Source organism: Lepisma saccharinum, unplaced genomic scaffold, assembly GCF_977018435.1.
Source record: "Lepisma saccharinum unplaced genomic scaffold, izLepSacc3.1 HAP1_SCAFFOLD_930, whole genome shotgun sequence".
NCBI classification, from domain to species: Eukaryota; Metazoa; Arthropoda; class Insecta; order Zygentoma; family Lepismatidae; genus Lepisma; species Lepisma saccharinum.
In genome coordinates this window covers 6,148-28,604 of record NW_028143584.1, presented here as the reverse complement: position 1 = coordinate 28,604, position 22,457 = coordinate 6,148, and the positions used below count along the sequence as shown (strand labels likewise).

The 22,457-nt window shown below is 40.5% G+C and overlaps 1 protein-coding gene across 1 annotated transcript in view; it reads right to left on the bottom strand.

Annotated features, from left to right (window-relative positions):
* Positions 1 to 2,616, bottom strand: part of LOC145983432 (staphylococcal nuclease domain-containing protein 1-like) — a 38,974-nt gene extending 36,358 nt beyond the window's left edge. Inside the window, exon 1 of the mRNA XM_083116542.1 lies at positions 2,284 to 2,616. Coding sequence (XP_082972668.1) covers positions 2,284 to 2,328 — 45 coding nt within the window. The 5' untranslated portion in view covers positions 2,329 to 2,616. The remainder of the gene's footprint in view (positions 1 to 2,283) is intronic.
* Between the last annotated feature and the right edge of the window lie 19,841 nt (positions 2,617 to 22,457).

Below are 22,457 nucleotides of genomic sequence, written 5' to 3'. Positions count from 1 at the left end.
ATAAGGCATTAGTTTTCGGAATGGAAACAGTCTATTTTCGTGAATTTTTTTGTTTCATAAGGAAATATATATATTCCTGATACTACCACAACACCAAATTTTAACTATGTTTGCCTAACCTAACCGAAACTAACCTAACAACACGCCAATGGTTTGTGTGGCTAGCGCCATGGGTTCGCAATTATTTGCAATTTCTAGATCCTGATACTACCACGACACAAAATTTTAACTATGTTCGCAATTTCTAGACGTTTCCGACAAATTTTATGTCAAATACAAAGAAAATCTGAGAGGGGTCCGGTCATCTCAAATCATACCCATTGAAAACTGTTATATTTTCTTTTAACATATTGTGATTCATTTGTCTCTTTTACTTCATTATTTGTTCATTGACAAGGTGGCCATAAGTGGGGAAAATGGGTAGCCATAACTGAAGAATAGTGTCACGTTTGGTTAATATTTTTAAAACTTTTTTCTGACTAACTTGTTTGTATTTGTTAATGCTTAGTCATAATGTACAGACTCTGGGAACGAGTTTACAATACCGGACCACTCTCCAATTTCTATGAAATTTCGCCTACTCACTAATTGTGAACTCCTAATCACAAATCTGCATGTAATAATTGGCGGCTAAAATATTAATTTTTCCTTGTATTTATGCTAATGAAACCTAACCTAACCTCTTAGGCATTCATCGTCTGAAGTCAGCAAGATTGTTGCGCGTAAAGGAAGACCATTAACAAATTGGGAAAGAAAGATGGTTCCAAATTGCTGTGTATGGACAATCACCGTGGTAAATTGCAAGGTTATTTTACAAGTTCTACACGTAAATGTACAATCTTAACAAGTGACCGTCAAATATGAACTACAGATACGTCAACAGGACGCCAAAATTAGTAAGTAGGAGAAATTTTATAGAAATTGGAGAGTGGTCCGGTATTGTAAACTCATGCCCAGACTCTGTACCAGTGATCATAATTTTTGTAAGCCATCAGTAAAATTATTATCATGTTAAAAGTTTTATACTATTGTACATTTTCCTTAAGATGGCCATAACTAGTGCCTCCACCCTACAAAATAAATTTGTGCGAATCCAGGGATTTATTCAGAATTTGCCATCTGAGAAGGGTGTTCGTTCATATTTAAGAAAGTGAAATGGTAAAACTAGAGCAAGAGTAGCTTTTACAAAAAAATAAATACATATATTGTATGTATATACATGTAGATAAACCACTGTACCGACCTATGGCAAAGTCTGAGATCCTAGTTTCAAAGACTGGATAAGGCACAGATTTATCTTGTCGTCTCCATCTACTTCAACAGTTCATCCTCATTGTAATCAACCAACAGAAGTAGAAAATTATCAAAATACAATACATTCGTTATTTATGTATACACATAGGGTGTTCAAAAATTAAACAAAACGATTATCCTACACAAAAAAATATGATGGCTGCCAAATGTACTGGGGAAATATGGCAAGGTTGCCACTAGAAAAAGTGTTAACAAACACATCGCACTATGTTGAAAAACAACATCCTGCGGGTTTTCACAAAAAAAATATTGAAGTAACAATAATTTGAACATTTTCCAGTGCACTTCATTCCAATACAACGTAAATATGGTGTGAAAACTTCCAAATTATCTGACATCTAATTCACTAACAAAAATCATAACTAGTTCTCAGTACTGAAATTCTACTCTAGTTCTACTGCAGTTACAGAAGTTCACTTTCGTCCTGGTGAAAAAAAAAATACCAAAAACTAATTCAAACAGAAATAATTCTGTCCTACACATAAATTAACTAAATAACAAATATACCTTGAAGCCAACTAAACATATGTCGTGTAAAAAAAAGTAATTCCAAATTGCTTTTTTTCAGTGCTGTCTGCTACAATTCCAATTATTCCTATTTACATAACAGTAATTTTTCTGTGAGGTACATATAAAAGTAAAAAGAGGGTCAGATTTGGATACCCATCTAGCGCCTACACTTTTACGACACTTTATAGCTAGGTAACTACACAAATCATGTTACTATACTTCGAATGCCTTCTCTGTGAATTTTCTAACGTAACAACATAAATAACTTGATTCACCGCAAACATATGTTTCGTAAAAACCATAATCATTTGGTTCACCATGCTGCTTTCTGCATATGGTATAGCATCTAAAGCAAAAATTTCTCCACCACTAAAAAAGGCCAATTTTGCCAGTGATCCATTAGAATATTATAAAAAAGGACTCAAAACTATATCGGCAAGGAATGTAACAACAACTTACTTGTTTTACTATTCCTCGACGAGAAGCCTGCGGTGTAGCGCTCATGCTGGTGCCATGCAGTGGTGTGCAGAAAAGGTTTGTCACGTGACTTTCAGACACTTCTTCCTTTTCCTTTAGCAGAGCGGAATGTCTAAAACAGTTTGATTTTTCTTTATAAACAATGTGTATATCCTAACTGCATGTAGAATTAAAGGAACGCCGGATTCTTTTCTAATCGTGAGTTTCTCACACCTCACTTTCTCGATGTGAGGATGAGCAGCGCAACGTGTTGCTGATGTGGCATCAACAGTCGACCATCGACACCGTACGGAGAGATGCGCTTATGATTCCCTCTAGTGTTATAAACACGAAGTCTACAATCAGACGAATGAGGGCAATATCCGACCATCTTGAGGTGGCGGTGGCATAGGAGCGTGTGGACAGTTGCTTCAGCATGTTCGTTGGCACGCAGTGACCCTGAATTCCAAGAGGTCGAAACGAGAGGACCCTTGACAAGTACCCAACCAGAAAAATCCAATGATTCAAGAACACTTGTTGACTGACATCCGAGTTCAATAATTTTTAACTCAATTGTAATTTAACTTTAGCAGAGCTGTAACTTTTTCTATGTATTTTACTGATTGCGACGATAGTGAGGAAGAGATGAAAATGAAGTTGAGAAACAAACACGCAGTAATTTATGCACACACACGCTTGCCAACCCTCCCAGCAGAATCGAACTCACCGCCCGGTCTCCCGTAAAAACTTTGTTATCTCCCGGAATGACAAGTGGTATTTAAATTTAATCACGAGATAGGACCACAAGTTTTTCTTTATTTATAGAATTTCAAAGAGGAAAGGTCGTTTGGAAATCACAAAAAACGGCACTTTTCTTGTTCTCACGACGATAAAAAATCGAAGGCATACTCGCAGGGACGTAGCTAGGTTCATCAGTTCGGAGGGGCCCAAAACTTAAGATTTTTTTTCTATCAAACCATTAAAAACTAACAAACTATTAATATACCATATAGGCCTACATGCATGGACGGCGCCAGGGGTGGGCACGGGTGGGCAAGCGCCCACCCAAAAATTCCTGTGCCCACCCGATTGCCCACCCAATCAAATTCAATAAGTACATATACTTGGAGATATATGAATAATTCGATAAATAAGTGTATTCTGGTGTTCATAACATATATATTTTACTTGTGAATATTATCTATGCTAGAAATATTCACATATCAACCCATGAAAAGCCAATTTTGTCATTAGAAAGTGAAAGTAAATACTAGAGCTATTGAAACAAAAACTGTGATCAAATGAATACTTCCATGATTAAAAGCAGTTAGTAGGCTTAGGAGGCTCAAAATTATGCAGGGTATGATCAAGATTAGATCAGAATTTAGGTCGAACTTGAGGACTGCAGCTCCGGGCCTCCACATACGTATATAAATCCCGGCCTGGGTATGGTTAAAATAATCTCTTATTAAACAAATAAAATCATCATCTTAGGGTTACTTCCATCGGCAACACATTATTTTGACTTTTTAATTATTATTATTAGAATAATTTAATCAAGAAGACTTAGATGGGCAGGCCATGTGACACGAATGGCAGAGGAAAAAAATAGTTTACAGGATTCTTGTTGGGAAACCTGATGGTAAGAGACCAGTAGGAAGGCCAAGACGAGGATGGAGGGATAACGTTGAGATGGACCTAAAAGAAATCGGCAAGGATCGAAAAGATTGGATTGATCTTGCCCCGAATAGGGACAGATGGAAGGCTTCTGTTGCTGAAGCCATAAACCTAGAGAGTATAATATAGTTTTAATTAGCTCTGCATTAAAATTCCAGAAGTGTCCCTTTTTTTATTTCATTTTATATACTTCTTATCTTCAAATATCAATATGGTATGCGAAATATCAACTTTATATTTATTTTACTAATAAGGAATCACAATAATCACTACAATACTGCAGTGAATAAATTTTAATAAACCAGTTATGTATGGAAAAAGCTACAGAATTATTCAATTGCTAATGAGTGGCTTATCCTATTTAGAAATCCTCGTTCCATACATAAATTTTGCCACATGAATCAGCCGAAAATGTCAACAGAATCTGTAGATGCAGCTGAAGTAAAGGAAAAGAGTTATGTCACGAAGTATCCAGAATAGAATACGATTTTGTTAGTTTGTTTCTAAGCCCACTTTTATGCTCAGATGGGCTAATCGGGACTAAACCTACAGTTTAACGTGTAGTGCGAACCAGTGTGCATTGTGCTTCCACTAGAGAAGGTGGGAGTCCAACACATGACCTCTTCATTATAATGCGACAGCGTTATGCCTTTGGGAAAAAATTTACAGAAATTACTCGAACCAAACGTGGCATTTTATCACCACAGAAGGTGCGTCCATTTTAGGAGGGTGATTGCCTGAGGCAAATATTTGAGACTTTGGGAAAACAACATCATTGTTCACGGAATTAGCTGCCTTGACTTGATCCACTAATGAAACGCTGTGCAATTGAAACTACCATCTCAACTTTCTAAGAGGTATGAACTAATGCAACTCCATTTTTGGAACAGTAAGTTGTGGTTGATTTGTTATATTTAACCTTTAAACAGCCGAGCTGGTTTTCGAAAGTAACCCCTCTCTAGCCGCGGCCTTTGCACGCAATTTTTAAATTTTTACACTTATTTCATAAAAACGTTATATCTCGGATACTATTTGAGCAATATGCTTCGGATAACTTTTGTTTGAAAGCAAAAACATCAGAGCACGCGACCGTGTACAATTTAGAAAGCCCAAGTGAGAAAAACGTGGTTGGGAGGGGCCAAGTCCAAAATTTCAATGAAAAAAAAATTGCCGTTCGCACCCTCTTCTCCCGCTATTTTGGAAAAAGGGCGCAAACATTTGCATTGTTTTTAAAGAGAAGACCTTCTGCAACAAAGTGAAACTTGTTTCAAGTTCTAGTTCTCATACAAGCTGAAATATGAAGCAATATGTACAATTTGCATTTTGGCTAAAAAATAGCTAATTTGGATATTAGAGAAAGGGGGAGGGGGTGGGTTTTCTTCCACATGACATTTCAATGTCTGTCTCAACATCTGTCAGCGTTTACAACCTCACATACAAGTATGAAGGTCCTAAAAGCACGTGAATGTTGTAATCCGCACCATGGGTCATATATGACCCATTGGCTGTTTCAAGGTTAAGTCATTTTTCTGCTAATTTTGATAATGACGACGATAAGGTTCAATGGTGATTATATTAAAGTTACGAAGGGGCGAAAACTAACACAAGCTGACACTCAAAATACAAACCCTCATAAATTATTACTTTGACAGTGGTTCCAAGCACCAGGGACTCGTTGCCTGAAAAATCAAGTTTCCAGGGTGTGCTGCACAGGATAGAGGTTAACATTCTAGTGTGTTCGAAATGTTCACGCCATGCAACCCAAGTCATTATGAAAAATACGTAGATGGATTATTACTGGCACGATGAATTCCTTGTGTCCTAAATCATTTTGTTACCTCAAAAAATATGTTCATGTAACCAACCATACGTGTATTGCTTCTCCCGCATTAGTAACATGACAGTTCAGAAAATGAATAACAACTTAGAATCTCTTCAATTCTGAACAGATTTTTCGATCTTACTTGTTTGTGAGTGATATTCTGTCAAAATAGCCTTTCATTAGCCTAGGAATACTTCATGGACAATGAACAAAGAATATGATTTCCGTGTGTGTTTTAAATCATTCCTAATAAGACGTTCATTTTAATCCAAACATTCAGTGGCGGCGATTAGGAGAACCGGGAAGTGGGGGATGCGGTTCCCTCGCCAAATTTTGCCACTTTTTGCCCCTGCACTATGGTCTCTTTATGCTAAGCCTTTTCTAAAAAGTATATTGTCCTTGCCCCTCAAATGTTGGCACCCAATCGCCGCTACTACAAACATTCAGATAGATTTCTCAGTTGTACAAACCTTGTAAGCTAAGAAAAGTGACCCCCAAGGAGTAAGAAAACTCTTTCAGTTAAAAACTCATACGATGAAAATACTATGCTCAGAAACATGCATTTAAATTACGAGAAACTGCACGATTGTCTACCATCGCACTTTCTATCATTGTCGCCGAATACATAAAATCAAGTATGTGCCTTGTATTTGCAACACAAGCTTAAATCTAATTCAAATTTATTTCACTGTATTAACATGCATACATTAGAATGTATGGCTGGGGTATGGCTGCGCATGTGTAAACACTTCCTTGTGTCCATCAGAGACAAAACGAAAGGAAATGGAACAAGATGCGAGAATAGATTAGAAAAGAATAGAGAGGAAAACAAGGAAAGGAAAAAGAAGTAAGAGGAAAATCGGGAGTGTAAGAGAGAGGGGGATACATACGTACACATAAATGGTCTTACATTTATACTGCCCACCCTAATCTATCAATAAGGAGCTTCTGCCCACCCGGTCGAAAATTTCTGGCGCCGTCCCTGCCTACATGTATGTACAGTATGTGTGTGTGCTTTATTTATATATATATATATATATATTGTTGAAAGAGAACACTATTCTCCTGTAGCCCCCTAAAATTTACGAATATAGACTCGCGAAATCCAAGGCCATTATTCGGGAATCTAAATGCACAATGAACGCATTAACTTAATGGCCTCTAGACAGTCTTTAAAAATCCATGTATTTTCTCTTATGTCAGATTTGAGATACCAAGAACAATGGCATTAGTCGTTACTCCTTAGATTTGTAAATTTGCTCGAAGAAAATTGAGAAGTAGAGAAAACTCTCTTCCGTGGGTTTAGATATAAAAGGGTGCTGGAATCAGGTGTACAATTATGACAACGGTGCGAAAATGAAATGTTTGTGTAATGAGTTCAAGATAGGCATCCCATGTTTATTGTTTATACCAGAATCGAATCCGGCGGCCTTTATTGCAAGGCGACACCCTTAACCACTATTCTATGGGACATGCACGAGTCTTTTGTGGCGTCGTACTGTTCACATTGGAGAATGATGACGATATATACGAAATTTTATGCTCACATCTAGTTTCTTAAAAGTAATCTTCTTTGCGCGTGGAAAACTGAATATATGATGGCAATAGAAACAACAAAATTCTCGTGCGCTCAAATTATTGCGCTCTAGTCTTTCAAGGTTCGATCCCTGGTAGAAACTCCAAAATTTCTGTGATGGCCTAACATCGTGAGGACAATTGAGAAGCTACTTGAAATCAATATGTAAGCGAATTCCACTCTCAAAGCTAGATGGGACTCATGTGATGACCACGCGTCACCGAATGGAAAAACACTTCGGAGGCTTTGTCCTTCAAAATTAATTTTACTGAATAACTGTACTTTTCTTTAGAGGACCTAAACATGGCTTTTTTGCACAGTACAATGTTGTTTTCTTTCACCCTACTTTTATAGTTTTTAATTCAAAGGATTCCACTCCCGAAGCATGAGCATGACACACTACGAAACCAGAGGTCCAAGGTTCGGACCTTGGACAGGTGTGGATGCATCATGTCTCGCATCGCTATTCCTTCGGATCATTATTCAGTCTCATCGTCGCATTTAACACAAGAGGTAGAAAAGCGGCGTAAAATAACGAAATAGAAATTATTGATTGACTTGGTTCATTTTACTTCACTTTTCTGACACTTTTTGGCTAATCGTGAAGATGAGAATGAGTTAAGATTAACTTGATGAAAGGACCATCACAAAGAAGACACATTCTCAGGCCGGGATTCGAACACGGGACATTCTACTTCGTAGCGTAACCTGCTAACCACTCCAACACGGAGTTGTCGGCCCAAATAGAAATGTAAATTAAAAAACGCCGTATTGAATTTGCAGGAACCGAGTTCACCAGCAAGGGCAAATGATTTTCGCTCCCACTAGGATAGGCAAATAACAGAAAATGCTTGATAAGTAACTTGGCTCTCCGTATTTCATGATATTATTATGTAAGCAACTATTATTCGCTATATACCTTTGGATAAATTTTATTTGTATGTCTAGTCAACTTTTCCGCCTAAGCAGCAGCCACAGCGTCTGCATTTGCGGGTGGAGGCCAGGGTTATTAAAGGTCCAGGAATTTTAAATAAATTCAATTCCGGTCCAGGAGAGAAAATCAGCAATTTCAATTCGGTCCAGGAATATTCTTCCCAGATAAATTTCAATTCGGTCCAGGAACCTTATTTCTTGATGAATTTAAATACGGTCAAGGAACATTTTTTCCGGATCAGTTTAAATAGGGTCAAAGTTCCGTATTGAAATGAAACAATTCGGAACTTGGTACGAATTTAGATTGTGCGAGAGAATAGGTTCCGGTCCTATAATGGGATTAGAATGTATGCGTTCCCTAATCTTTAACAATCCCAGGGTTGTTAATGGTACAGGTATTGTAAATATATTCATTTCACATCCGGGAGAGAAAATCAGCAAGTGTAAATGGGTTCTAGGCGTCAATTCGGTCCAGCAACCTTTTTTCCGTATGAATTTAAATACGGTGCAGGAACCCTTTTTTCGGCAAAATTTAAATACGGTCCAGGAACCTTGTTTTGCAGCTGAATTTAAACACTGTCCAAGAACCTTTTTTCCAGGATCAATTAAAATTCGGTGCAGGATTTTTTTTCCGGATCAATTTAAATACGATCCAGTAACTTTTTTTAATGGAACAATACACTACTAGGACCGAATTTAAATTGTGCGAGAAGAAAGGTTCCGGTCCTGCAACGGAACCCAATAAAATCCATAGAACTTATGGGTAGATGGACCTTTGACAACCCTGGTGGAGGCTAAATAAAGAAAAATCTCAAAATATGCAGAATTTTGAAACGTATTATTTCTAGAGCATGCACACTACTATAAAATGTTGACTACATACCTCGTTTCCTTCCTTAATTGAAATGTGACTTATTCTTCATCACATGTGAGATCAACCGCCCTGGGAGTCAAACGCGGTCTCCTGTGTGGTAGTCGGACACCAATTTAGAAAGCTAATGTGTTGGACATTTGGTTGATCAGTCGATCCTACTTCACCTTTTTCGAGAGGAAAACAAGCTGGCAGCTTCACACTCGAAATTTCACTTCGCCTACCCCCGTGGCGGAGTGGTTAGCACATTGTGCTACGATGCCAGGTGTGCCGGGTTCGAATTCCGGACTGAGCATGGGTGTTTGTTGTGTCCATTGATGAATTTAATCATATCATCACTCATACCCATCTTCGCAATTAGCCAAATGTGGCAGAAGAGCGAAGTAAAATGAACCAAATCAATCGAAATTTCACTCGCAAAGCATGAAAATGAGATCTCAAGCACTCCGTGATCCTACCGGAATCTCACGTTTACAGAAGCTAACTACGAAACAACTGTTTGGATCAAACTGTTCTTCGAACTAGCTGACAGTCATCAATTGTCGACCAATCAACACAGTAGGGCAAAAAGAAGCAGATGTTTCTTGAGAATGAGTGGAAAGTTACCAAGGAAGGATATAAAATTGGTATATTACAAAGGCTTATTATGGCCTTTCCCTTCATTGCAGGTTATGAGCACAAGGGTTGAGTGTGGGAACCTGAAGGAACCGCGACATCTTTGTCATTCATCTCCCGCCAGAAAAGGGACAAACAGTAGAATTTTGTCTCTTGCAATTTGAAAAGCATATGTCCATGGTGAACCATAAAGTAATTAACCCAGAAAGTCCTAGCTACCTGCAGTGCGTTTCGGCGCGGCCGATAACCAGAGCCAGATGAAGAGAAGATTTTGTGGGAGAGGGTGACCTGGCTTAGGCCCCCTGGTGTGCATGAAGCGAAAGCGTGTTTTCAAAAGGTCCCCGACTTCCCAGAAAGGGACGACCCATAAAATCACTGTGTTTCCTACCAATGCATCCGTTTGTGTTCAACCAAAGTGTATGTTACCGTAGGATCCGAGCGCTTCGAGTTCTGTCGGTTGCGGGACTTCTTGAGTCTTTTGTCAACATGGTGCCAATCAGAGTTTCTTTCTGCCAAGGTCGTTGCACCTATGAATCGGCTCTTCAGCTTGAGTGGCAAAAGAAATGTTGTACGGAGGAAAGTTGCACCGGAAAAATTATCTTCTTAAATACGATGAAACCTGTAAAACATCCACAGATATTTATTCGGGGGTGGTCCCTTTGACAAAACATCAATATTCTCAAAATTCTTCGAACGGACTGTGTAAAACATTGCAATACTCCAAAAACTGAACCTGCTCTGCAACACAAGAAAAATGCCTCATTTAGCAATCAATGTGCCTTTGTTAAGTTGGTAAGTTCAGTATGTCACTACATTTTAAATAATGCTGATGGAAAAAATTAATAAAGTTTGTTAAATGACAACGACTCCTTACCACAAGAATATAATTATTCTTTACGGATATCCCCTATAACGGTTGGGGGTTCGACGTGCTGACCCCACGTCACACCATTACTGGTTAAAGATCTCCACACCTCTAAAATTTTAGGTAGGATTGTGGGAAGGACTGGCAGTCGGGAGATAGACCAATGCCCTTCCAGGGCTGTCGAACCACGGGTTATTATATATTTATAGATACTTAAATACGTATATGTGCAACCTCACATGTGTTTCCAGTGATTTATTGCAAGGGTTTGTTATTGTACTTGACTCGACAAAATAAGCTTACTGTGTGAGGCAGATTCATACGAACCAAAAATACCCAAAATAATAACAATAATAATAATAATTTACTTCAAAATTACAAAAATGTATTTACTTGTTCTTGTTTAAATTTTCGATTCTTCGAAAAGTTTGTTAAGGAGTTGAGTTGAGTTTGTGTTTTTAATCCAATTTATGCACAGTAAGGCTAATCGGGACTGGACCTACAGTTTAAAGTAAGATCCGGACCACTGTGTACCTCCACCCATGTATCGAACCCGGGACTCCCCGATTACAAGGCAACAACGCTATCACTGCGCAATCGGGGAGGCATCGTTTGTTAAGGAGGATTCTCAAAATCGGTCTTCACGATATCGAGAAAAATATGCGACCCGAGAAATCGTACAGTTTGTGAAGATAATTACTTTTAACACGTTGCGTGTTTTAGACTGTTTCAATAGTAGAATAGATATTTGGTGCGAATAATACTACTTACCCGGAGATATGAGGCATCCTGCCACCATTATAGTTATTTAGCGTGTATTGCGCTCTGATTCGGGACCAGTTGTAACTGTTTGCATATATGTGGTTTACCGCTGCACAAGCGGTCGTTCTTCAATCTACTCAAGCTCAAAACATTGTTTGGACGCAACGGCAACACTGAACGCCCAACCCTGCCTGTTGTTGACCTGCGACTGCTAGGGGTGGAAAGACCGCTCCCTCAAAATTTCGAGAAACAACGAAGTTCTAGGTTCCTACACTGACATCCATTATAGCTAGAACCAGGAAAACGAGAAAGAAATGTGGTTTTGGGTTCGTGCCACTCAAATTAAGAACAGTGTTTCTAACTGAAAGAAAAAATTACTGAAAAACTATTTTGCAATATTTGTCATGAAAGTAAAATTTTCAGCAAGTGTAGAACAGTTTGCCGGGGCCACGTGAACGTTTCTGGGGGCCAGTGCCCCCCCGTGCCCTCCCCTAACGACGTCCCTGCATACTCGAAAAAAATTGGTTACCATAGCAGAATTGAATAAGCTAAATTTTGATGTAACTCGTTTTTATGGTCGTCTGGTTAATTTTTAATTAAAGACCTAACTCAGGTATCCATAATTTTTATTCCGACAGTACTTAACACGAAAATATATAATGTACAGTACACATTATGAGTATATAGGGTACCTGTACTTGAGGCTAGGAGACGAAAATCTCTGACTTTTCAGACCTTTGACAATTTTTTATATAGGCCCCGCACTCGCACGCACTAAGGCCGGCCCTGGCCTTAGGAAACCACGGAAAACTTCAGTCAGGAAGGATCGGCAGGAGGCTTGTTGAACCTCATTAGTAGGACTCGGAAGTTGTTGATCTAAAAAAATGTAAAAAATGACCTTAAAAATTTTAAAAAATGACCTAAGAATTTCTCTGAAAATGAAAACTTGATTTTTTTTCAGAAATTATAAGAGAGTAGTTGAATAATTCTATAAAACCCGTTGTTTGGTGGTTTAAACTACTGAAGCAAAGATATAAGCAATTAATTTCTAATGTAGTTTTCTTCATTATTACTTCAAGGTTACATAAAATTACACCAATTCATCTTCTTTCACAGTGGACCTTCCACGATACAGTGGTCGGCCAGCATCTGAAAATACGATTGTGTTTCGAGTACATTTGCTGGAAGAAAAATGAATTTACCACAATAAATTATTTAATAAATTGCCAAATATTTCAGTTAAAATAGTATCGTAATTTTCCATTGACCGTATTTTCGATTAATGGCGAACTTGCTAAAAGGACCATGTCCTATAAGTTATGCTAGCAAATGCATTTAAAATTCACGAAACAAGGGAGGAGCAAAAAAGCCTAAAAAATGAAGAAAAATGCAATAAAAACATCAACAAATACTGAAAAATGACCTAAAACCCACACAAGGCCGAAAATGCAAAATAACAATAATGTTTTCTGGTTCTAACTGAAGAGATACGGGCTGATATCTGGTTTAGCATTGTTTTCAAGGCTTAGAAAAAGAAGATTATTCTATTTGTTATCAATTTCCAATTTTATATTATTTTAAGGAAAAGTCGTCGTCCCCAAAGAATAAAATTGATGACCCCATCTGCGCCATTATTCCCCTCCTGCGGGCACCCTTATAGTGCCGTAACTAATACGTTGGAGATCAGGTGCGTGTCATGAATTTTGGACCCCTCTCATGCCAATTACCCAGCTATAGCATTTTCTGAGCTATGAGAACGGTGCCACGCGGGAGACCCGGGATCGCTTCCCGGGGTGGTTGATCTAAGGTGGGAATTTTTCCAGCCTTGTCCCCGCATAAAGCGGCTCTGGGGCTCACCTAGCCTCGAATCAATGGACACCTGGGAGCAACCATGTGGGGTAAAGGCAGCCGGAGCGTGGTGCTGATCCCATCACCTCCAAAATGGCCGAGATCGAGAATGTGCGAGGCCCTACAGTCACATTCCCTAAATGTGCCTTCATGGCACAGTGCTATATGCAAGGGGAACTTTACCTTTTACATTTCCTATACAAAAGTGGTGCTTGTAACGTTTTCAATTTCCTGTTTACCAACGGATCTTTGCGGAGATGAGATATTTTTGAATGTACTTCCGAAAAATGTACGTTCTGCAGAGACCACAACCAGGGGTAAAGTAAGAAAGATAAATAGATATTTATGACAAAAACATTCGATTTCGCGTTTTTATTTTTAAATGATTGTGTTTTAATGCTTGCAAAGCCGCGATTCTATCTTGTGGCCCTGTGCTGCATATGTGCGTCTAGTAATGGCCTATTTTGCTTAATATACATTAAGTGATACGTGGTATAAAGTTGTCTCAAATTTAATCTTTATTTAACACAAAAATAGAAGCAAGTGTTTTTCTGAGTTAAAAGAAAGAACGCTGGATGTCGGTCCCCAGGGTTTGCACCGTCGACTACAAATCCCATAAAAGTTGCAAACCTTGTCTCAAGTGCGTTTTATTCTCCGATAGACTTATAGGAACTGGACCAGTGCCCGAAAAGGCGCGGGGGGGATGGGGCGCGGGAGGAAATTTTCATGAAGCATCCCTTCAACTAGGATAATTTACATACGACCTCCACATACTGCACTGATCCATACAATCATCCCCTGCTTATCCCGAAATCGAGCGAGAACCCCCTCCCCCCCAGCTAGGAACTTTCACTTCGAGCACTGGACTGGAACTACGCTATCACGTGACTGTGACTTTACAATATGTCCCCACGGCCAATCGATCCTGGAACCCCTTGATTCCAAAGCCCCGTGTTTCAACTTTCCTAAAGACTAGTATATAGCCATAGGCCTATGTGGGACACATAGGATTCCGGAGAACGCAAATTATTTATGAATTCGAATTCGACGGACGACTCAGGTCTCAGGACCCGGCTTGGCTGGTCTCGGGTCGCAAGTGATCCCTCCTTCTCACATCGGTCTCAAAGCGAATCTTTTTCTCGTTTCGAGTTAAAAACTAGTGGCAAACAGAGCCAGATTCACCTCTTTGCCACCCCTAGGCCAAACAAGCTCTGCCGCCCCCATACCGTTTATCAAGACTGAAAAAAAATCATTATTTTCTGTATTACTATTTTTACTATTGCAATATTAATTAAATGATAGTTACATACAAAAATGTAACAAAGCGATATGACATAAATTATATAAATTACATTTTAGCATTTACCTTGTTTTTCAGAGAAGACTTATTTTTACTATATTTAAGTAATAGGTACATACCATCATACATTGGATGCATGAGGAACATCTGTAGAATCGACAGAACACATACTGGGCTCATCAACGGCACTTTCCTAACTTTTTCCTGATTATATTTCTGTATAAGAAAAAAAACTGATTTTTTGAACCTTCTTCAGAAATGCTTCCTGCTTTTCATCTTTCTCCGCTTTTCTCTTTTTGCATTGTGACCCACTGAGTCTTACTCTTTAATCACTCATAATGAGAGTAATGACGTTTTAAACTTACTCCAACAAATGCAAGTCGGACAGTGACACACGCGAGACGCGACACACCACCTACTTCTTGAATAATATTCTCGAGCAACTAACAGTAAAATAGTACAATGCGAAACCCCTTTAATATGCTAGCGCCGACAGTTTAATTCACAACAATTTAACGCGAATCACATGCTTTTGATATGCGGCCAATGCCGTTTAACAAAGAACGGTGTTTCTGGAACGCAGCCAAACCGGTGTTGTCTTTCAAAAGCAAGCGGTAGGCTCCACGTTCTTGCCGCGATCGCCGACCTGGCTCAGCACAATACTGTACATTCGAAACAACAACGTCCGTAATTAAAACAACAAATGAGTAAACTAGTTCCGAGCTCTGCTAGCCTGTCTCGCTTAAGAAATATTCTTCAATAACTTTTATTTACAATACAACTACATTAAGTCATTCCATTCGTGTGTCCGGAGAAAGAAAGAGGCAATCCGAGAATTAGGTATTCCTTATAAATTTAAAACAAACAATCGTGCCGCCCCTACCAAAGTGCTGCTCTAGGCCCGGGCCTATGAGGCCTATTGGGAAATCCGGGCCTGGTGGCAAAGTTTGTTTCAAATCAACTTTATGATTAGTTACGGCTAATCGGGACTGTACATACAGTTTGAAGTGGCAGCATTTTCCAGTTGGACTTGGACTAGTTCTGTGATACTTGCTCGTCTGCTAGTTTTCGCCTCACACGACACTCGTTACCGTCCTTGTTGGGTTGATTGATTGATTGATTGATTGATTTAGTTTATTTTACTTCGCGTTTTGTGCCTCTTGGCTAATTTGCGAAGATGGGGATGAGTGATGAAATGATGAAATTGATGAATGGACATTCACAAACAACCAAGCCCGACCGGGATTCGAACCCGGGACCCTTGGCGTCGCAGCGCGATGTCGTCCTTGTTGGGGATCCGACAGCACCACTGTGTAATGTCTCTCCATCGGAAATCGAATCCATGACCACTGCGCCATCGGGGAGGCCCTCGTTTGGAATTTCGAAATGTGTATTATCATGGACGTTCGGATAGAAGACAAGGGGCATGCCCCCTGAAAAATTAATATTCATCTACAATTATTAAAAATTAAAAATATTTCACCAGCAATTTCTACCATTCATCAAAACTATACTCTATCTCCATAATCTGTGGAGCAATACCGCGCATAGCTGCAGAGAAGGGGGAAATCGACTGGGTAGAGCGAAGCAGTACACGATGCTGCGAAAGCTGGTGACTGCAGTCGCTTTCCTCCCTCCACGCAACCCCGTTTCCTCTCACGTGTTCATTGAGTGGAGCCGTCTCGCGTCACTAGTTGCGCAGAGACTTGTTTTCGTCCGCTTGCTCCAGAGATAACCGAGACAAAGTATAATAAAAGAGTAATAATTTAAAATAGCAACTTTACGACAGTTTAAGGAAATGTACAAAGATACGGCAATAGAATAAAATGGAAAGCACATCACAATAATTTGCATGAGTAATATTTCAGAACGAGATTGTTTGTGTGAAGTCTACTACGGTATACGTACCTAGGTATATGAATTTCACACATACAGTTTCATTTCAGTCACAGTGCTTTACGTTAATTCTATTAGAAAAGCGTGCAGGGACATGATCATTTCAAACTCAAGGAGTGTTTTTTGAGGAGGCAATAGCTACTGTTAAGAGAGAAAAATATGCCTTGTTTGCCTCCCTGGTAAAAATTAGTTTGCTTGCCCCTCCCTGGTAATATCCTGCGGAGGTCTATGTATTAATAGTGTTGCCCACGAGACGAATTTTTGAAATTTTGGAATTTGAATTTAAAATTTTGGGTGCGTCAGCACTAAGGCTATTTTGCACCCGTCACATTATACGGGGTCCAGCCCCTTACCGATACAAGGAACAACTCTAACGTTGCATAACTAAAATCATAAAATATTCTGACTTTCGTTAAAAGCTGAGGCTGTAAAGGAGCACTCAGCACAAATAAGGACAAAACACAGGACAACACAAACAAAATTATATTGACAATGGGGCCAGTCGCCAGAGCCTCGTTAGTCTGCAGTCCAGGGTGTGCTACGTGGAAGCGAGGTTGACAATTGGGTGCACTACGTGGAAGGAGCACCCCTTACATCCCGCCCACGAGACGAGACGGGACAGGACAGGCTTTTTAAAATTCGAGACGAGACGAGACACGAGACGGGACGACACGGCCCCTGAAAAGTCTCGTCTCGTCTCGAAAGACTCGAAAAAATATAAACAAAATAACTAATCAATTGCAAATATTTATTTATTCCGAATAAAGCATTTTCTTTGGAAACCCAAACCGCTTCTATTACATGAATAAAGATCTGTAAGATTCCCCCCTCGAAAAATCCTAATTCGTTACACGTTGTCCGTAACGAATTTGCCCAGATTTTAGCCTCGTGTCCCAGCTATCTTAACTTGCAAAATCCCTGTATCTTTCTATTGAAATTTCATCTGGGACGAGAAGTCCCCGCGCTGCTTTCCCTTCTTCCCTCTACCTCGGGCCATAAGGAAGCATGGTCAACTCTCCCCCTCCCCTACTCGCGGGGGTACGGTGTACAGGACTCGCAGGTCTGCGCAGGTTGTTTTGCTCGTGGTTCCACCCAAACAGACCCTTCTTTCATTTGCGACCCTCTTCTCAAAATCCACAGCAGCCTCGAGTGCTGGTTGCAGACTCCAAAAATTTCGCACTAAAAACCTAGGTAAAGGTATAGTTCCAAGTGCATATAACACAGTGCCATGAAGGCAGTGACGTGCGGTGATGTCGACTCTTGGGGTAGCAATCAGTGGCGTGCCCAAGGGAGGTTGGTGTGGGTCATAATCCCCCTCCTTCCTTTAGGGCCCAGTATTCCAAAAAATAGAACGTCAAAGAAAGGAAAGGATTGCAAAATGAGGAAGGACTACTGAAAAGAAGCACGTGTTAATCCCACCCACTTTCGAAAATCCAAAACATGTTGAATTGACTATTAAGCCAGAGATCACGGGTTCGAATCCCGACCTGGGCATGGGTGTTATTTGTGTTTGTCCCTTCATCAATTTTATTGCATCACCAAAAGTGGAGGGAAAGCGAAGTTAAACAAACCAAATCAAACAATCAATCAATGGTTTGATTTGATTTATGCTACTTAGCGTCGCTGACACATTTGGTTAATCGCGAAGATGATACAATACAATTAAAGAAGAGACAAACACAAATAACACCCATCCCCAGGTCGGGGTTCGAACCTGGAACTCCTTGTGTCATAGCGTGCAGTGATAACCACTCCCCCGCGGTTGGTTGATTTGGTGTTTAAGTCCACTTTATGTACATAAAAGCTAATCTGGACTGGACCTACAGTTTAAAGTGGGATCCGAACTACTATGTGCCTCCACCGGGTATCGATCCGGGACCACTTGCACTCCCCCACGGAGGTCGGCCGACAACAAAGATGAGTGGAAAGCTCTAACTATTCGGATACTTGGGTATCGGTAAAGCAAACTGCGTATTTACTCAGTGGTACGTAAATTTCAATTGGATTTTTGAAACACCATATTTGTATATGATTAACGTTTTTCCAAACAATTTGCATTGCTTGATTTCCCTAATTTCTCCATCTCACGATCTCGTTACTGAAAGATCCGGCTCGAGCCCTGGCCTGTGCATGAGTGTTCCTTTGTAACACCTTTTCATCCGTTTAATTTAATCAACGTTCATCGTCATGGCAGAAGTTAGGTAAAGTGATGGAAAAGCAACGCTAAAGAAAGGAAAAAGAAAATACAAGTAATTTCCTCCCAGCGCATCTGCAGGGCACTGTGAAATCAGGAGTCCAGAGTTCTCTGTTTATGATTGTCCCTCGTGACTTCCATAAGCTCATTAGCTACTTATCGCGATTAAATCTATACAGCTAGAAAAAGTGATGGAAGGTGGCAAAAATTAAATATATTAGAGGGGATGAACAGGTAACAAAACACATAGGAACAAGAATGCGCGCTCGTCACGGGTTCGAATCCCGGCCTGAATTGTCCTTTGTGAGGTCCCTTCATCAATTTCATTATATCATCACTCATCCTCATTTTCGCGATAACCAAATGTGACAGAAAGGTGAAGTAAAATAAGCCAAACCAACAACAACAATTAAAAAGCGCTTTTTCTTGCCCAAATTAATACATCGGTATTTATGACTGTTTAGCTTACCCATTTTTTATTGGAGGCCAAATTATTAGTATATTTAAATAAAACACTACTAAAACGAGAGCGAGAGAGAGCGTGAGCAAATATTTGTTATTCCATCATTATATATTCCATATTTGAAAAAAAGATAAAAGAAACCACAACATTTTTGTCTGCACATAATACAAGTAAAACTACATCCCATATTATACATACATATTGTACAACGTATAAAAGGTTGTGTGAATACAGGGAACATAAGTACTGCAGAAAATTTTCCCCTGAGTTCTATAGAGGATTTACAAAGGAATCGAAGGGAAACCAATCCTCTATCTGTCCTATAGGAGATAGACTATAGGACCTGAAACCACGGGTTTTCAACCATTGAAGCGGGGGCCGAGGGGGCAAGGGAAGTACAGGCAGAAATCTTCCCTTTCGCTTCGGGCGGTTGTCTATACCTGGAACTGGTAAGGCGGAAGAAGAGCCAGCTAGGGTATCCAGCCTTGCCAGCTGATCTCATCGAGGGACGAGAAGCGCGTGGAAAGAAGTGTTGCATATGAACTGAGGCTTCAAGACAATAAATATTGTGATTTGAAAATAATTAGAGACGTGAGATTGATTGATCTATCTCTGCTAGACTAGCTACTCCTCAGTGCACGTCACTGCATGAAGGCACATTTACGGGATGTGGGGGAAAGGTCATTTTGGAGGCAAAGTGATCAACATCACACTCCGGCCTCTTTTGCCCTCCAGAATTGCCCCCATGCACCCATTGATATGAGGCTCTTGAGCCCCGAAACTGCCTTATGCGAGGACAATGTGGAATAATTCCGACCTTTATTCACCCACTCCGAGAATAGAACCCGGGTCTCCCGTCTGGCAGTCAGACGCCATACCGACTACACCACCGCGGCTCCTAGCGTCGTCGCCTTGTAATCAAGGGGTTCCGGGTTCGATTCCCGGTGGAGGCACATAGTGGTTCGGATCCCACTTTAAACTGTAGGTCCAGTCCCGATTAGCCTTACTGTGTATAAAGTAGACTTAAAACAACCAATCAAGTCATAACCACCGCGGCTCTAAAAACCTAGTAAAAAGCTAGTGTAATTATATACTCTGCTTTGATTTAACGAACATAAAATTGCCTGAAGTCATAGGAGTAATAAGCGACATGCGACAGCAACAAGTGTCGCTTGGAAATGAATGGCAGCGACTAGACCGGCAAGCGGCACGTGTTGCATTGTCGCTTGCGTGTCGTTCGGACTGGGCCGTTTTTTAATAGCGTGCATTGTGTCGCTTCTGTCTGTTGGTAGTGAATTCACAGTGAAAGCTTGCTTATAGACTAAGGGAGATTTCACATCGAAGAGACACGCGACCCGTAACACGTGTCGTTTCAGGATTTCACCAATCGAACGCAGGTTTGTGCGGCCTGCCATGCTCCTACGCTGTGAATCGTTGCTGTTGATTGGCTCGTTCCAAAGCAACATGAGTCGCTTGTCGCTCCGGTCTAAAATCGCCCTAAGGGAGCGTGTCGCTTGTTGCTTTGGTGCGAAAAATCTGTGTCGCTTGTCGCCTGTCGCTTCAACCTGAAAGCTATCTTGTGGAAATTTCACACCGAAGCAACAAACGACACGTATAATTCACACCCAAGCGACAAGCGACACAATCCCCTTCAGTCTGAAGGAAAACATTCACCCTGCATCCATGAACAACGGACCGAAGCGACAAGAGACACGGGCAGCTTTTCGTGTGTCTTCTGTTCGAAAGGTTGCATTGACTACTGAAAGTTTGCTTCTAAGCGACTCGTGTCGCTTGTCGCCTGTAACTTTGGTGTGAAGAAATCTTCCTCACAGGAAACTCTTCGAACCGAAGCTGCACATCTCGCTTGTTCGCTTGCTTTTTGTTCTGCTTAGGCCGTTTTCTGGATACCGTGTATAGTCGCGAGGGTTGTTATCCACGCATGCGCGATTCATGCTTTTTTTATAAACTGAAATGTCCCTGTCGTTCGTTGCTTCAGTGTGATACTTCCGTGTCGCTTGTCACATTGAACAAGCCACAGGAGAGAAGCGACAAGCAACATGTGTCGCTTAGATACGAACCCTCAGTAAACGTAACCTTTCGAACCGAAGTACCACGTGTCTCTTGTCGCTTGCGTGTCGCTCAAATTGGGTCGTTTTCTTAATATCGAGCGTAGAATCGCCTCGATCTGTTGGTACTGCCCGTGCGGTGAAGACTTTTATCATAGACGGAACGGAAGGGGATCCTGTCGCTTGTCACTTCAGTGTAAACCCCCGTGTGGCTTGTAGCCTGTCGCGTCTTCCTTCCGTCTGAAAGCTCCCTGCGTGTACGATGGATAAAGAGTGGACGGGAGCTAGAAAAGCAAGGCAGATTCTATACATTATCTAGCTATTGATAATCAACAAACTTTATTTGATATACTCATGTTCTTATGATTAAGGAATGATATTTATTCTCACTATAACTACAGTGAGCAAAGTGATTACAGGTTTAACCCATTTTCGAGAATAATATTTTGTGATGTCTCCTAGTTATAACTTTTGTTGGCATAATATCCTGCATTATTTTTACGAGACGAGACGAGACAGAACCCTTCGAGACGAGACACGAGACAGGACAAACGAATATTTTCGAGACGAGACAGCATTTCCACGAGACGAAACGAGACAGACAGACAGACAGACTCGTGGGCAACACTATATGTATAGTAATATATACAATCAGTCATCCTGGGCCTCCCCGATGGCGCAGTGGTAGCGTCCTCGCCTTGTAATCAAGGGGTCCCGGGTTCGATACTCGGTGGAGGCACAAGTGGTTCGGATTCCACTTTAAACTGTAGGTCCAGTCCCGATTAGCCTTACTGTGCATAAAGTGGACTTAAAACACCAACTCAAACCAAACCAAACAATCAGTCATCCCACAAAGATACACAGCATATAGGTCATTATCATCAAGATAAACAACTCTTCTCAACATTTTGACTCCTCGTACAACGCTACAGAGTCCTCGAGAAACGGAATTTTATCCTGAACGTGTATGCAATCACGCATCACAGGCTCACAATTGCATTAATCGGCCAAATCGAATATCTGAAATATAGGCGTGTCACGAGCCCTATTTGAGAGTTTCATTAATTAGAGAGCCACCGGATTTTAATATATAGTAGCTATCGAGACAAGACGAGCAGACTCTCGCATCGTCTCGTGTGCGAGGAGGACTACCTTGCTCTCGTCCCGAGATTGCCAGTCCCGTTTACGGTCCGATTTACGAACACCTGTGTCTCGAAATACAGGTATATAAAACACTGGTTTAAAACCAAGTAGCTGGAAATGAAATGTCCCGGGCGTAATCCTACAGT